The sequence below is a fragment of the Trichechus manatus genome, unplaced genomic scaffold, assembly GCF_000243295.1.
Source record: "Trichechus manatus latirostris isolate Lorelei unplaced genomic scaffold, TriManLat1.0 scaffold00073, whole genome shotgun sequence".
NCBI classification, from domain to species: domain Eukaryota; kingdom Metazoa; phylum Chordata; class Mammalia; order Sirenia; family Trichechidae; genus Trichechus; species Trichechus manatus.
The window spans coordinates 6,470,356-6,488,668 of NW_004444009.1; the positions used below are offsets into that span (position 1 = coordinate 6,470,356).

Here is an 18,313-nt window from a genome sequence, read left to right on the forward strand (position 1 = left end):
GGCTATTATAAATGATACTGTTTTCCTGATTTCCTTTTCATTGTTCTCTTTATTGGTGTATAGGAATCCAACCAAGTTTTGCATGTTTGTCTTGTATCCTGCTACTCCACTGAATCTTTGTATTAGTTCCAGTAGTTTTCTTGTGGAGTCTTTAGGGTTTTCTATGTATAGTATCATATCATCTGCAAACAGGGACAGTTTAACTTCTTCATTACTTATTTGGATGCCCTTTATTTCTTTTTCTTGCCTTATTGCTCTAGCTATGACTTCCAGCACAATGTTAAATAGAAGTGGAGATAAAGGGCATCCTTATATTGTTCCTGTTCTCAAGGGGAATGTTTTCAGCCTCTCTCCATTAAGAATGATGTTAACTATTGGTTTTGCTTCTGCTCTTGGGTGATCTTCATGTGGCCTGGCATCTCTCTTCCCCCATCTCTTCTCTGCTTGCTTGTTTAATCTCCTTTATATCTCAAAGAGATTGACTAAAAATACACCCCACATTAGTCATGCCTCATTAAATAACAAAGACAACTCATTCCCAAATGGGATTATAACCACAGGCATAGAGGTTAGGATTTACAACACATACTTTTGGGGGACATAATTCAATCCATATCAGAGTTGTATTATTTTTTTATATATATATATATATATATACACCAAATCCATTGCTGTTGAGTTGATTCTGACTCATAGCAACCCTATAGGACAGAGTAGAACTGCCCCATAGGGTTTCTAAGGAGCTGGCTGGTGGATTCAAACTGCCAACCTTTTGGTTAGCGGCTGTAGCTCTTAACCACTGTGCCACCAGGGCTCCAAGAATATATACACCCAACTTAAAAATTAAAGTACCAGTTATTTTCCACCTGTCCCCTCCATTCCTAAATCCATCCTGCATCCTTCTCTTCCCTTCTGTGTACCAGGTAATTGACCCTGTGGACTGCATCACAGGCTCCCTTACCACCTGGCTTCTGGTGGGATTGGCCAGTGGGAGGCAACAGCAAACAGGGAAAAGTGGTTGGGGTGTTTGTTCCCCCACTTCTTCCCTGCTTCTAAGCTGTATCTCTGACTGTAGCTGTGTCCTTCCCTAGCTATTACTACCTTTGGATGACTCCTCTCCATAGCTCCAGCCCCTTGTGGCCTAGGAGTGGTAACAGCTTCCTGTAGTTCCTAGCCTCTGGGTGCCTCAACATCCCAGTTGGTTCCCTTGGCCTTACCAACACATCTGTAAGTGATCCCTTCACTGAAGTCTCTTCAGCTGAACCATCTGAATGGAATTCTGCTTCCTGCCAACACCATAACTGGTATAGAAATCATGTGAGAAGTTACTTTCCATTGAAAACAAGAACTTGCCTTGTACTTGTTTTTTATTATTCAACAAGAGAGTTCTGACTTTTCAACACTTTCTGCCCAAACTGTTTCCATGAGCATGTTTCACAGTGGCACCAGTGTCAACAACACACAGCACACATGCGGCTTGTGGTGGATGTGCTTGAGAGCGCCTACCAGCTCAGGAACAATGGCCTCAGGTCCCTGGGCTGAAGTTATTACAACTCCATTGTCCAGGGCTCCAAGCCAGAAGCACCACATCCCAGGGCAGCAGGCAGAAGAGAGGGTCTATCTCTCCTCCCCAACCCTTCCAGGAACCCTAAAGGATGCTACACTTCAGGACCAGCCAGAAGCATAGTATGGTTTTAGGTGCAAGGTGATAGGTTCTCAGCCAGTCCTTGCCACGTTCCTTACCTACTTACTGAAATTTCTAGAGGACATCAGATTTGCCCACAAACTGCCCATGGCCTTGGAGGCTTTCTCTAAAGCTTTTGTGTGAATGTGTGTGACTGCATTTTCCATGAGAATGTAGGTGATGGTGTCCAATCCTGTCCAGGAAAACATCTGGCTGTGCTGCTCCATAAGAACCCACACAGAAGGGAAAGGAGTACAAGGGGTGGAGGTAGGGTGGGGGCAGGAGAAATTAAGCCAAACTTCCTGACTTCACTGTTCAGTACATGTTTATTTCCCTCCATGGTGGGCACTTCGGAGGCAGAAAAACAGAAGCTGCCCTCTGGGAGTGCAGGGCACCTTGAACGCCTTGATGTGAGTTGCTTAAGCATTGGCTTTACACTAAAATTGTCATTTATCGGGCACCTACAGTGTGCCAGACACTGTACAATACCTGAGATAATTCATTTAATTCCTCTAGGCCTATGACATAGGTGGAGTCCTTGGATGGTGCAAATGGTTAACAAGCTTGGCTACAAATGGAAAGGTTGTAGTCCACCCAGAGGCACCTAGGAAGAAAGGCCTAAAGATTTACTTCTGAAAAATCAGCCATTGAAAACCCTATGGAGCAGTTCTACTCTGACACACATGGGGTCATCATGAGTCAGAATCGACTGGATAGCAACTGGTTTATAACACAAGTGTTACTCTTGTTATCTTAATTTTATAGCTCAGAAAATTAAGTAATTTACCCAAGGTCACATACATAGTTAGGGCAGAGCCCTGAGCTCTTAACCTGCAAACAACACTGCCTCCCTGGCATAACCAACATCTGACCCTGTGGCAACCACAACTCTCATTATATCTGCAAGTAAACAAGGATGTAGCCATCTCCTGCCCTTCTGCCTCTAGAGGGTGCCAGCACAGCTCTCTGAGGAGAGCTCCCGGAGGAGTGTTCCCCTGAAACGAGTTCTCCTGAGGAGAGCTCCCCCTGAGTAATGCTCTCCCGGATTGTGTTCCCTTGAGGCGTGCTCTCCTGAGGACTGTTCCCCTGAAGGTTGTTCCCACTGAGGAAGGCTCCTTTGCTGGCTTCTCCTGGATTCTCCCTTGAGCTCTGGGTTGAGAAAAGACTCCATCTTCAGGTACAGGGGACTTTCTGGCTTTAAGATGACAGATTTCTTTTTCAACTCTTAGAGGCTGCCCCTGAAGGGTTCCATGAGGCTAAGAGCCGCTCAGGAGAGCACCAGTCCAGCTGCCCTGCTCACCCTAGTCCTGCTCTGTGTGCTCTGAGCAGGCCTGGCCTCAGGCAAAGCTGTGAGAGGGGAGGGGAGCGGCTCCAGCCGCCTCCACACATTACTCTCATGCCCCTAATTTACCCCTATCTCATTCTACCATATCTATTCCAGCATCACCCAGAGCCAATATGCTCTTATCCTCCCCCCTGCCCTCCCCAACCCCCGCCGCCCCACACACAGAAATCTTCTGGGATGATTTGTATTCTCACAGGGCTCAAACCCTTAAGCCAGAGCTGAATACCTTCCCTGCATTCAGAAAAAGGAAAATGTCTACAGGCCTCATTTACTTTCCATTGAAAGGAAAACAACATATATTCTCAAGACTTAGAAGACCTACTTTACTGAACAAAAGAATGTCAGTGAGGAAACTGGTACGGCTTTTTAGTCACTAAATAGTTAATATCTGGACATTCACCCTAAAGACCAGTTCTCACTGTAGTTCTCAGTCCTCAGGTTGCTCATCACTGCTTCACACTGAAAAAACGAAGCTCTAATTTCAGCTGTCAGTCAGTGTGGTACAGGAGCCATCTAGAGTGGCAGCCGGGTGTCCCAGACCCTCACAATTCACACCAGTGCGCCCCCCTTTGTCCGTGAATGTATGACATTGTCCAGAACTCTGTGAAGCACAGAAGGGGACATTCCTCCACCTTCCTCACTGCAGCTTCACAGAAGACCCCTGCTCACCTGCTGATGACAGGCCTGCTCCCTGAGCAGCAGGAGTTTCTGTCCTTTTTTCCCCCTGCATTCTTAGGGGAACGTTGTTTCTCCAACGTAACCAGTAATCAGATTTGAATCCCTGTATCAGCTCAGCCAGGGCCAGTGTTGACACAGTGACCAATGTAGGTCACAGAAACTTTTTTTTGTACTGTTAAGGTTTGCCTCCCCTGACCGACATATTGATGTGGAATCCATTCATTAGTTTAAGCTTTGGTTATCTAGCAATCTTATTTCAGGTAATTCTGGTGTCATTAGACTGTTGCTAATTTTGATACTTTCAAGGCAGATGTTGCCAGCTTCTTTCCAACAGCATCCTACAAAGTCAATCTCGATGATCTGCCCTTGAAGCAGGAGAAAACCAGAGCAACTAGAGTCTCTCTGAGCTACTCTCTGACAGGAAACGCATGTCTTGTGAAGATCCTCCTTCTCCAGAAGCCCTCTGAATATTGATATTCAGCCTGCTGATTGTGAGGGCAGAAAAACATGAAAATATTCACGCTGATGTCTTTGTTTTCTGGGAATTTTTCCTATTTCCTCAAGATCACTCCAACGTAGGAATCATGTAGTGTGAGGGGTAGGAACCTGCCTCATGTCTCTGGGCTCTTCCCTGCCTGCCACCTGCCCTGCACCTCACAGCTGATTCCAGTCATCTCCTCACCTGAAGATATAACCCAATGCCAGGTATTAGACGAATCCTGATCAGGCACATCATGTTTCTGACTTGGGAAGCACTTACCACATTGATTATGTGGTACTTCAGGTCAGGGGTGTGGTTCCTATGTCAGACTCCCAACTCCCAGAGCCAGTCACACCATTGTAAATATAATTTGATGAATAAATAAATGAATTTGTTTAAAAATATTAGTTGAGCAACTACTATGCTTCAGGCACAATGCTAAGTACTGATGAGTCAAAGGTGAACAAGACAGACCCAGAACATACAGCCCAGTACAGAAGGCAGGCATGAAGCAAGTGACTACTTGTCTTAGTCATCTAGTGCTACTCCAACAGAAATACCACAAGTGGATGGTTTTAATGAAGAGAAGTTTATTTCCTCACAGTCCAGTAAGCTACAAGTCCAGATTCAGGGCATCAGCTCCAGGGGAAGGCTTTTTCTCTCTGTCGGCCTTCTTCTCTTCATTGTTTCCCTGGACTAGGAGCTTCTCTGCGCAGGGACCCTGGTCCAAAGGGCGCGCTCTGCTCCCGGTGCTGCTTTCTTGATGGTATGAGGTCCCCCGTCTCACTGCTCACTTCTGTCTTTTCTATCTCAAGAGATTGCCTCAGGACACAATCCAGTCTTGTAAATTGAGTCCTGCCTCACTAACACAACTGCCGCCCATCCTCCCTCATTAACATCATAGAGGCAGGATTTACAACATATAGGAAAATCACACAATACTAGGAATCATGGCCCAGCCAAAATGATACACACGTTTTGGGGGACATAATTCAATCCATGACACTACTCTTAAAAAAAAAAAAAGTGTTGCCATCAAGTTGATTCATAGCGACCCTATAGGACAAAATAGAACTACCAAATACAGTTTCCAAGGAGCAGCTGGTGGATTTGAACTGCCGACCTTTTGGTTAGCAGCCAAACGCTTAACCACTGCACCACCAGGGCTCTGAAATATTAGGAAGGTTATAAAAGGGGATTATCTGGGCCCTGTAAACGCTGGTGGTGTAGTGGTTAAGCGTTTGGCTGCTAACCAAAAGGCTGGCAGTTCAAATCCACCAAGCGCTCCTTGGAAACCCTACAGGGCAGTTCTACTTTGTCCTATAGGGTCCCTATGAGTCGGAATCGACTTGACGACAACAGGGTATCAGGGTGTTATGGGGGCATTCGGGAAGAGGGACCTAGCACCTTAGTTTAAGTCTCAGGGAAGACTTCCTAGAAAAAGAATGGTGTTTAGTTTGGGAACTGAAGAACACAGACATTAGCTAAAAAGGCAATAAGGATAGCATGTGGAAAGGCCTAAAAGTGACAGAGAGTGGCATATTTAAAGAACTGAATAAAATTGAATATGTCTGGAAATTAGAGCTGTGAGTGAGGTGTGAGACAAGGTGATGCTGGAGAGGCAAGCAGGGGCCAGGTTGGGAGGTGCTTCCAAAACGACGATTAGGAGTTGGGCCTTCCTTTTAGAAGCAGAGATAAGATGGATTTTAAGCAAAACTATTGTATTTTTTTAAACCTTTTTTTTTTTTTTTTTAAGATTTTACCAGTTGCCACATAGTTGACTCCAACTCATGGTGACCTCACGTGTATCAGACCAGAATTGTGTTCCATAGGGTTTTCAATGGCTGATTTTTCAGAAGTTAAGTTGCTAGGTCTTTCTTCTAAGGTGCCTCTGTGTGCACTTGAACCTCTGACCTTTTGGTTGGTAGTCAAGCGTTAACCATTTGTACCATCCAGGGAGTCCTTTTTAAGATTAGGGGTTATTCATTGCTATAGTAAAGAAAGGAGACCATACATTGCTCTGTTGCAGAAATTTTTGAGCACTAATCTTCCACAGTCTCATTCCTACATTCCAGACACCAACTTCATGCCACACAAGTATACCAGAATTTTTTTGGTCAGAGACTGAAACTAAGCAAGGAGAACAAAGATCTAAGTATTGTTCTTAATGGTTTCTCTGACATTTTTGTCCCTAGTTCTGCAACTGTTCCTGGACTCTAATTCTACCATCTGTATGAATTTACTGGCTTTGCTTTTGGTTTCTCCTTTAATCTTCTAATTGTGTGCAAAAATGTTTCCTTGTGCTGGAATAGATAGCATTGAATTACTCACCCAATTTTTCTTCTAGTCCCTTCTTCTTCTTCTTTTTTAAACTTCTTGGTTTGAAATAACTATAAACTCACTGAAGTCGGAAAAATAGTATATAGAGTCTTGTGAACGCTTCACCCAGCTTTCCCCCATGATGATATCTTACATAACAGCAGTATAATATCAAAACCAGGAAATAGGCATTGGTACAATACTATTAACTAGATTACAGATATTACTCAGCTTTTACCAGTTTCCATATGAACTCAATGTGTATGTGTAGCTGTATGCAATTCGATCCCATGTAACCACCATCACAATCAAGAAACAGAACTGTTCCATCACCATAAAGGAGTTTTCCCGCGTACCCATTTAGAGTTGCTTTCTCCTGGCAACCACTAACAGGTTAGCAGTTCCGTTTCTAAGAAGGTTCCTTGTTGCTGGGTACTCATTTTGTTTGTTGCTTCAAATTGCTGCATGTAATTCTGTGCGACTATCACATTTTACTTATTCATTCTCTTGGTCACCACTTAGATTACCTCCAGCTCGTTGTAAGAAAAGACGTTATGGACCTGGGTGGGTATTTTTCTAAGATACATATACCTAGGAGTGGATTGTCAGGTTAAATGCTATACGAATTCTTGATTTGACTCAGCACTTCCAGATGATTCAGAACACATCCCTAAATACATGACCACACCTAGTAGCAAGGGTGGCTGGGAAATACAGCCTTTTGCTGAGTGCAGGTAAACCTTTATCATTGGAGGGGATCAATTATCAATCACTGCCAGATATTCTATTCCTAGGAGGCTAGGGGTTTTGATCAAATGCTCTTTTTTTGCATATATTAATATAATTTTTATCCTCTAGGCTATTAATACTGTAGTTTTATATGTTGAAGTTTCCTTGCATTTCTTGGATAAAGTCTGCTTGATCATCATGATTTTTTAAAAATACAATGTTAGATTTGTTTGTTAATATTTTATTTAGGATTTTTGTGTCTATATTCAGAAGCAAAATGGGCCTATATATTTTTTGCTTTTTATATAGGTCTTAGCCAGTTGTGAAATCAGGGTTATATTAGCCTCATGAAACGAGCTGGGCAGATTTCACTCTTATTCTATTTTCTGAAATAACTTGTATGAGATCGGGATTAACTGTTCCTTGGACATTTCATAGAATTCACTTGTAAAAATTTCCTGAAGACTTTTTAAAGGGGAGATCTCAGATAATAATCATATCAGTTTTTTAATACCTGATAGTTTATTTCCGTTTTGTATTTCTTCTTCTGTCAGTTTTGGTCTTTATATTTTTCAAGAAATATATCAATTTCCAGTTTTAAAAATATATTAGTGTATAGTTAGTTGTTCATAATACTCTTATTCGCGTGGCGTTGGTGGTATAGTGGTGAGCATAGCTGCCTTCCATAATACTCTTATTCATTTTAAAATCTCTGCTGTATCTATAGTTATTTCCTTTTTGGCATTCTCTGCGTGTGTGTGTTTTTCTTATTTGCACTTCCTAGTTCTCTTCTTTCCTGAAACAGTCTTGCCATAGGTCTATCTTATTGATCTTTCTAAAACATGAGCTTATGACTTTGTTAATCTTCTCTAATTATTTTGTTCTCTGTTTCATTGATTTCTGCTCTACCTTTATTTTATTTTTTATTTTTGGTTCTGTTCCTTTGGTTGCTCTTTTTCCATCTTCTTGAGATTTATCCTTAGTTTGTTTTCAATTTGCCTTATATCTTGATGCAAACTTGATGCAAAGCTATACATTTGTCTCTAGATGCTGTTGTAGGTATGGTCTACAAATGTTGACATGTAATGCTTTCATTATCATTCAGTTTTACTGAATGTATATTTAAGAACTTCCCTTGTGATTTCATTGTTAACCCAAGTGTACTGAATAATATGTTTTTTTAGTTTTTTGTTGTATATTTTTTTCATTAACTTTCAAAACATAATTTCTAATTTTAATTCCTTATGATTGGAAAATGTAGTGTGAATAATACTAATTCTTTAGACTTTACCATAACTTCCTTTGTGGCCTAGTTATTTTTAAAAATTGATACATGTTTGCTCAAAAAGAATATGCATGCTTTGTTGGATAAAGATAAATTGAGCTTATTAATTGAAATATTCAGATCTTCAGTATTGTTGCTCTTCCCCCTCACCCCGCTTAACTTATTCATTTCTGAAGCAATGTGTTAAAACCTCCAGCTAAAATTGTTGATCTATCTACTTCTTTCTAAGTTCAAACAATTGTTGTTTTATACAGTCTTGAAACAATATTTTTAGGTACATATATATTTGCTCTACTATTCATTTTCCCAGTATATGATTTCATCCATTTTCCCTAGTAATATTTTCCCCTTGATTTGTTTTTCTTTCTTCTTTTTTGTCATATATTGATTCCTTAGCTTTATTTTCAGTCACATTTGCTTGATATCCTTTCATTTTCAACATTTTTGTATTATTTTGTTGTAAATAGTCTTCAGTAAACAATATATTTTTGGATTTTCTGAAATGTCCAATTTGAGATACTCTGTCCTTTGATTGGTGGTTTAGTCCATTTATATTTATTATAATTGATTTATATTAGGACTTATTTCTGCCATCTTATTTCATATTTTCTATTAATATATATATATATTTTCTTTTTTAACCTTTTTACTCTTCACTGAATAGATGTGATTTTCTTAAGACACATGTTTATTTACTCATTCTGATTTATTACACTTACCAATATCTATTTCCTCCCCACAACAAGACAAGTAGTTAGCATGTTCTCTCAGCTCTTTGGAATCTCCTTTCCTTCCCCTCTCCTAATACGTGTTACACATTCACACACACACACACACACACAAAGCTGAGATAGTCTAGATAGAAAGTGTTACTTTTGGGTTATTATGAGTATAGTTTTTTCTTTGTATTTTCTTTGACCTTTGTATTTTTAGACAAAAATCAATTTTGCTAAGTTATTTTATCATCTTAATTTCACATTTTTCAACAGCATCTTGTTGGCTTTAGTTTCCTCTTATTTGAATATTTATTCCAAAGATGTTTTCAAAGTGAGTCTCTGTGTGGCACAGTTTTCTAAGGTTTTGCGTGCCAGAAAATATTATTATACCTAGAATATTTTTATATCCTCACATTTCTATGTCAGTTTGGCTGAATGTAAAATTCTGTGTACAATTTTTTTTACCCTTCAACACTTTAAAAATACTACTTCTTTGTCTTCTTACATCCAGGATGGCTACTGAGAAGTTTGATGCCAATCTGATGCTTGTTATTTTGTATAAAATCTCCTTTTTTCTTTGAAAATATTTTTGAATTTCTTTCTTAGTCTTTAATGATTCTAATTCACAGTAACATGTCTAATTGTGAGGTTTTCTCTGTCTCGTCTCTTTGGCTTCTTATTATAGGTTCCATTTTCTTTTCTATGATTTTTTTTCCTCCTCTGGAATTCCTATTATCTGAAAGTTGACATTTTTATCCTTCATATCTCTTAGCTCTTCTTTTTATATATATATTTTTTTATCTCTTTATACTTTCCCCTCCCTTCTGGGAGAAATCTTCAGGATAACCTTGCAGCTCTCTAATTCATTTTTCAGCTGTATCTCTCCTGCTACTTACTGCACTTACTGTCTTTTGTTTCAACTATTATATTTTCATACCTGATATTTCCACTTGGTTTTTCTTGCATTATGTTACTAAAATCCTTCCTGATCAAGTTCCTGACAAGCCAGTGAACCAGCTTGTGCCACTGGTACTTCCTCCGAAATTAACTCTTAGGAAACTATAGAAGAGAAAAAGGCATTCATATCAGAAACTGACATAAAAACTAGAAACCTGAGAAGACTGAAGGCTCTCCTGAGCTGCAGTGTGGAGGAGGGGGCGGGAGAGGAGGCCTGGTGGAGACCTGGGGAAGAGAGCAATCTGATGAGCCATGGAACAGTAGGTCAAGGGGAGCTTGTAAACTTTATCCTTGCCTCTTCCCCTTGTTGTCTTGGGCTATCACTGTCTGCCACATCACCACAGCAATCAACAGCAACAATCCTGTTGGCCTGATATGGGTGAAGCGAGGAGGGAAGATAACCTGAAGACAATGCAAGAGTTGTTGTGAATTGGTGCAAGTTAACAAACCATGGCCCTTACTCATTAATTTCTTCCACCTCCAGCATTAGACTGCTAACCTAAAGGTTGGTGGTTTGAACCCAACCAGCAGTACCCTGGAAGAGAGGTCTGGCAAGCTGCTTCCGTAAGATTACAGCCAAGAAAACTCTATGGAGCAGTTCTACTCTGCACTCATAGGCTTGCCATGAGTCAGAGCAACTCGACAGCAACTAACAATAGCAACCACCAAAGACTAGGGTCGGTGTTCCAAAAAAAAAAAGAAACAAACAAACAAATATGCTTCCAGGAGTCCTTGGGTGGTGCAAATGATTAATGTATTCAGCTGCTAATCAAAAGGTTAGAGGTGCAAGTCTACCCAGAGATGCCTCAGAAGAAACGCCTGCTAATCTACTTCCAAAAAATCAGCCATTGAAAACCCTATGGAACCTAAATATAAAACCTAAAATGATAAAGATCATGGAAGAAAAAACAGAGAAAATGCTAGGGGTTCTAATATATGGCATAAATCAAATACAAACCATAACTAACAATGCACAAACACCAGAAGATAAACTAGATAACTGGAAGCTCCTAAAAATTAAACACTTACGCTCATCAAAAGACTTCACCAAAAGAATAAAAAGAGAACCTACAGACTGGGAAAAAAATTTTGACTATGACCTAGCCGACAAGCATCTAATCTCTAAAATTTTTAGACTACTTCAACACCTCAGTACCAAAAAGACAAAAAATCTAATTAAAAAATGGGTAAAGGCAACAAAAAACACCCTGGCCCTGACAGTTTCACTGGAGAATTCTACCAAACTTTCAGAGAAGAGTTAACACCACTACTACTAAAGGTATTTCAGAGCATAAAAAAGAATGAAATATTCGCAAACTCATTCTATGAAGCCAGCATAACCTTGATACCAAAACCAAGTAAAGATACCACAAAAAAAGAAAATTACAGACCAATATCCCTTATGAACATTGATGCAAAAAATCCTCAGCAAAATTCTAGCCAACAGAATTCAACTACATATCAAAAAAATAATTCACCACGACCAAGTGGGACTTATACCAGGTATGCAGGGATGGTTCAACATTAGAAAAACAATCAATGAAATCCATCACATAAAGAAAACAAAAGACAAGAACCACATATCTTATCAATCAATGCAGCAAAGGCATTTGACAAAGTCCAACACCCATTCATGATAAAAACTCTCAGCAAAATAGAAATAGAGGGGAAATTCCTCAACATAATTAAGGTCATTTATACAAAGCCAACAGCCAAACAGTCAACATCATCCTAAATGGAGAGAGTCTGAAAGCAGTCCCTTTGAGAATGGAAACCAGACAAGGACGCCCTTTATCACCACTCTTATTCAACATTGTGCTGGAGGTCTTAGCCAGAGCAATTAGGCTAGAAAAAGAAATAAAGGGCAACCAAATTGGTAAGGAAGAAGTAAAAGTATCTCTATTTGCAGATGATATGATCTTATACACAGAAAACCCCCAAATCAACAAGAAAACTACTGGAACTAATAGAAGATTTCAGCAAAGTTTCAGGATACAAGATAAACATACAAAAATCAGTGGGATTCCTCTACATCAACAAACAGAACTTCCAAGAAGAAATCAGCAAATCAATACCATTTATAATAGCCCCCAAGAAGACAAAATACTTACAAATAAATCTAACCAGAGACGTAAAAGACCTAAAAAAAAAAAATACCAGACACTACTGCAAGAAACTAAAAGATACCTGCATATGTCGAAAAACATACCTTGCTCATGGATAGGAAGACTCAACATTGTAAAAACATCAATACTACCCAAAGCGATCTACAGATACAATGCAATCCTGATTAAAATTCCACCGGCATTTTTTAATGAGATGGAAAAACAAATCATCAACTTCATATGGAAAGGGAAGAGTCTCCAGATAAGTAAAGCATTACTGAAGAAGAAGAACAAAGTGGGAGGCCTCACACTACCCCATTTTAGAACTTATTATACCACCACAGTAGTCAAAACAGCCTGGTACTTGTACAACAACAGATACATAGACTAATGGAACAGATTTGAGAATTAGGTGTAAATTCATCGACCTACAAGCAGCTGATATTTGACAAAGGCCCAAAGTCTGTTAACTGGGGAAAAGACAGTCTCTTTAACAAATGGTGCTGGCATAACTGGATATCCATCTGCAAAAAATGAAGCAAGACCCATACCTCATACCATGCACAAAAACTAACTCAAAATGGATTGAAGACCTAAATACAAAATCTAAAATGATAAAGATCATGGAAGGAAAAATAGGGACAATGCTAGGAGCCCTAATACCTGGCATAAACAGAATATAAACCATAGGTAACAAGGCACAAACACCAGAAGAGAAACTAGATAACTGGGAGTTCCTAAAAATCAAACACTTATGCTCATCAAAAGACTTCACCAAAAGAGTAAAAAGACAACCTACAGACTGGGAAAAAATTTTTGGCTATGACAAATCCGATCAGGGTCTAATTTCTAAAATCTATAAGATACTGCAAAACCTCAACAACAAAAAGCAAATAACCCAATTAAAAAAATGGGCAAAGGATATGAGCAGGCACTTCAGCAAAGAAGACATTCAGTCAGCTAACAGACACATGAGGAAATGCTCACAATCAATAGCCATTAGAGAAATGCAAATCAAAACTACAGTGAGATATCATCTCACCCCAACAAGGCTAGCATTAATCCAAAAAACACAAAATAATAAATGTTGGAGAGGTTGTGGAGAGACTGGAACACTAATACACTATTGGCGGGAATGTAAAATGGTACAACCACTTTGGAAATTGATTTGATGCTTCCTTGAAAAGCTAGAAATAGAAGTACCATATGATCCAGCAATCCCGCTCCTTGGAATATATCCTAGAGAAATAAGGGCCGTCACACGAATAGATATACGCACACCATGTTCATTGCAGCACTGTTCACAGTAGCAAGAAGATGTAAACAACCTAGGTGCCATCAACGGACGAATGGATAAACAAATTATGGTATATTCACACAATGGAATACTACACAACAATGAAGAACAACAATGAAGCTGTGAAATATCTCATAACATGGATGAAACTGGAAGGCATTATGCTGAATTAATTTAGTTAGTTGCAAAAGGACAAATATTGTATAAGACCACTATTATAAGAACCCAAGAAAAGGTTTAAGCACAGAAGAAAACATTCTTTGATCGTTACAAGGGTGGGGAGGGAGGGATGGGGTATTCACTAACTAGATAATAGACAAGAATTATCTTAGGTGAAGGGAAGGGAAGCACACACTACAGGGGAAGTCAGCACGACTGGACTAAACCAAAAGCTAAGATGTTTCCTGAATACAACCAAACACTTCGAGGGACAGAGTAGCAGGGGCAGGGGGTCTGGGGACCATGGTTTCAGGGGACATCTAGGTCAACTGGCATAACAAAGCTTATTAAGAAAATGTTCTGCATCCCACTTTGGTGAGTGGCGTCAGGGGTCTTAAAAGCTAGCGAGCAGCCATCTAAGATGCATCAAATCGGTCCCAACCCACCTAGAGCAAAGGAAAATGAAGAACACCAAAGACACAAGGAAAACATTAGCCCAAGAGACAGAAAGGGCCACATAAACCAGAGACTCCATCAGCCTGAGACCAGAAGATCTAGATGGTGCCTGGCTACCACCAATCACCGCCTTGACAGGGAACACAACAGAGAGTCCCTGAGCAAGCAGGAGAAAAGTGGGGTGCAGAACTCAAATTCTACTAAAAATACCAGACTTAATGGTTTGATTGAGACTGGAGGGACCCTGGAAGACAGGACCGCTGGACTCTCTGGTAGCCCAAAACTAAAACCATTCATGAGGCCAACTCTTCAGACAAAGATTAGACTGGACTATAAGACAAAAAATGATACTCGTGAAGAGTGTGCTTCTTAGCTCAAGTAGATACATGAGACTAAATGGGCAGCTCCTGTCCGGAGGCAAGATGAAAAGCCAGAAAGGGACAGGATCTGGTTGAATGGACATGAGAAATCCGGGGTGGACAGGAGGAGTGTGCTGTCAGAGTATAGGGAGAGCAACTAGGGTCACATAACAATGTGGGTATAAATTTTTGTATAAGAATCTAACTTGAATTGTAAACTTTCACTTAAAGCACAATAAAAAAAGAAAAAGAAAAAATGGGCAAAGGATATGAACAGACACTTCATCAAAGAAGACATTCAGGCGGCTAACAGACATGTGAGGAAATGCTTGGGATCATTAACCATTAGAGAAATGCAAATCAAAACTACAATGAGATACCATCTCACTCCAACATTACTGGCACTAATGAAAACAACAGAAAATAACAAATGTTGGAGAGGCTGCAGGGCGATTGGAACTCTTGTGCACTGCTGGTGGGAATGTAAAATGGTACAACCACTATGGAAAATGATATGGCACCTCCTTAAAAAGCTAGAAATAGAAATACCATACGCTCCAGCAATCCCACTCCTAGGAATATATCCTAGAAAAATAAGAGCCATGACACAAATAGACATAACGCACACCCGTGTTCACTGCAGCATTATTTACAATAGCAAAAAGATGGACACAATCTGAGTGCCCAACAACAGATGAATGGATACACAAATTATGGTACACACACACAATGGAATATTATACAAAGATAAAGAACAATGATAAATCCATGAAATATCTCACAACATAGATGAATCTGGAGGGCGTTATGCTGAGTGAAATAAGCCAATCAAAAAAGGATAAATATTGTATGAGACCACTATTATAAAAACCCAAGAAAAGATTTACACACAGAAAAAAACAATCTTTGATGGTTACCAGGGAGGGGTTGGGTGGGCAGGGGAAATGACTAACTAGATAGTAGATAAGTGTTCGTTTTGGTGGAGGGAAAGCTAACACACAATATGGGGAAGTCAGCACAACTTGACCAAGGCAAAGTCATAGAAGCTTCCTACTCATTGCCATCAAGCCAATCCCAACTCATAGAATCTTCCTAGGTTTGAGGGCTGGGGACCATGGTCTCGGGAGCCATCTAGGTCATTTGGCATAACATACTTCATAAACAAAATGTTTATGAAGTAGCATCTGGGGTCTTAAAAGTTTGTGAGTGGCCATCTAAGATATATCTATTGGTCACATCTTCATCAGAGCAAAGGAGAAATGAAGAAAACCAAAGACACAAGGAAAATATTGGTCAAAGAATTAATGGACCACATGAACAACAGCCTCCACCAGCCTGAGCTCAGAAGAACTATAAGGTGCCCAGCTACCACCACTGATCACTCTGACAGTGGTCATAATTGAGGGACCCAGATAGAGCGGGAGAAAAATGTAGAACAAAATTCAAATTCATAAACAAACAAACAAAAAAGACCAGACTTACTGATGTGACAGAGACTGGAGGAACCCCCGAGACTTCGGCCCCCAGACACCCTGCTAACTCAGAACTGAAGTCACTCCCAAAGTTCACCTTTCAGCCAAAGATTACAAAGGCCTATAAAACAAACAATAACACACGTGCTTCTTAGTTCAATCAAGTATACAAGACCAAATGGTCAACACCTGCCCAAAAGCAAAGACAAGAAGGCAGGAAGGGACAGGAAAATTGGGCGAATGGACACGGGAACCTGGGGTATAAAGGGAAAGGGAGAGAGTGCTGACACACTGTGGGGATTGCAACCAATGTCACAGAACAATTTGTGTATAAATTTTTGAATGAGAAGCTAATTTGTACTGTAAACTTTCACTTAAAGCACAATAAAATTTTTAAAAAAGAAACAAAAGAAAAAGAAAACCCTATGGACCACAGTTCTACATGGGGTCACCATGAGTTGACTTGGTGGCAACTGGGTTTTTTTTTTTTCCTTAAATATTATATATATATAAAATATTTATATTATATATTTATATGTGTATATATATGGAGCCCTAGTGGGTCAGTGGCTAAGAGTTCAGCTGCTTACCAAAAGGTCAGCAGTTCAAATCCACCAGCTGCTCCTTGGAAACCCTATGGGGCAATTCTACTCTGTCCTGTAGGGTAGCTATGAGTTGGAATCAACTTGACAGCAATGGGTTTATATATATATATATCCTTGAATCTCTGACCAGAGGATTTCCCTGATGGAATAACAGCAAATATGCAAATAGGGGTGGTAAAAAGGAATTCTGTGTTTCTGTCCCAGGGTTCTGGGGTCTATCCACTTTCCCTCCTCAACTTACCCGAAGGAACACGAACCCAAGCCTGAAATTAGGCTCATCCTCCAAATACATTACTGGACAGGATGCTGATTCCTTTGGGGGAAACATGAGCTCCCAGGCTAAAATAATGGAACACCTGAGGAATGCGACCACGATATAAGACGAGCACTAAATAACAGACACCACATGAAGGAGCATTACAGGAACCCACAGACCAAGAATTTAAAATAGACATACTATATATAGTTTTTGAAAGATCACTCTCACTGCAGTATGGGTGTGAAGGCAGAAAGGAAAGTTCTGAAGCTGTCAGAGTAGTCTAGGAGGAAGATAATGACCACCTGGACAGTGGCATGGAGGAAAGGGAATGGGTTGTAGTGTATTTAGGAGATAGAATCAGTACATTTGGTGCGGGGAGAGGGGGTTCACGAATGACTGCTAGTGATAATGTTCATAATTCTGATTGTGGTGACAGTTTCATAAATGTACACATATATCAAAACTTATCAAATTGTACACATTAAATATATTCAGCTTATTGTTTGTCAATTATACCTCAACATAGCTGTTTAAAACCAAAAGAATGAACTCTAGTTTCCTGGTTGGGGTAAACAGGTAGATGGTGGTAATGTGAAACAGAGAACACTGAGAAGGGGGACGATCACTCATCCATTCAAGTACTTACTGGGAGTCCAGTTTGTGTCGGGTATTATTGGAGGTGCTGAGGGTAAGTAAGATGAGCAATTTCCTGGCATCAGGAAGCCCAAGAGTATTATACAATTTGGGATATGTTTTGTTAGGAGTACCAGTAAAACATATGAGTGGAGATGTCCAGTTGGTATTTGGGTATGTATGTCTGTGACTCAGGATGCAGATCTGGGCTGGAGACACAAATGTGAGAGTCATCAGCATATAGCTAGTTCTGAAGACATGGATGAGATTTTCCAGGGATGAGATTTTCCAGAGCCATTAGGGATAACCCAGGTCCTAACCCTGAGGATCACAAACATTTACGGGATGGGTCTCAAAAAAAGAACGTGCAGAGAAGACTGTGATTATGTAACTAATGAGGTAGAGGAAGCCCAAGAGAGTGTGGTTATCACAGAAATCAAAGTAAGAGCGCATTCAGAGTAGGAGGGCGTGGGTTCCTAGGGTCAAGTGCTGCTGAGAAGTCAATCAAGAGGAGAACGGAAAGGGGTTCACTGGATTTAGCAACATGGAGATCATTGGTGAGGTCAGTGAGGGCAGTGCGTATACTGTGGTGTTGATGGGAGGCAGAATGAGGTGAGTGGAGAGAAAATGGAGACAACAAGTTGGGGCCAGGGATAGGAGCCTATCTACGGAAAAATAGCGCCTACGGCAATTAGTTTTAAATTGCTGAATGATCTCTTACAGCTGGTGATGGAAACTTCGATGGCCAATAGAAACTACTCATTAGCGCCCCTC

The 18,313-nt window shown here is 40.1% G+C and overlaps 1 protein-coding gene across 1 annotated transcript in view; it reads right to left on the reverse strand.

Moving 5' to 3' along the window:
* Positions 1-432: 432 nt before the first annotated feature.
* CD2 (CD2 molecule) overlaps positions 433-18,313 on the reverse strand; it is a 37,494-nt gene continuing 19,613 nt past the window's right edge. The window contains exon 6 of the mRNA XM_023734882.1: positions 433-482. Coding sequence (XP_023590650.1) covers positions 463-482 — 20 coding nt within the window. The 3' untranslated portion in view covers positions 433-462. The remainder of the gene's footprint in view (positions 483-18,313) is intronic.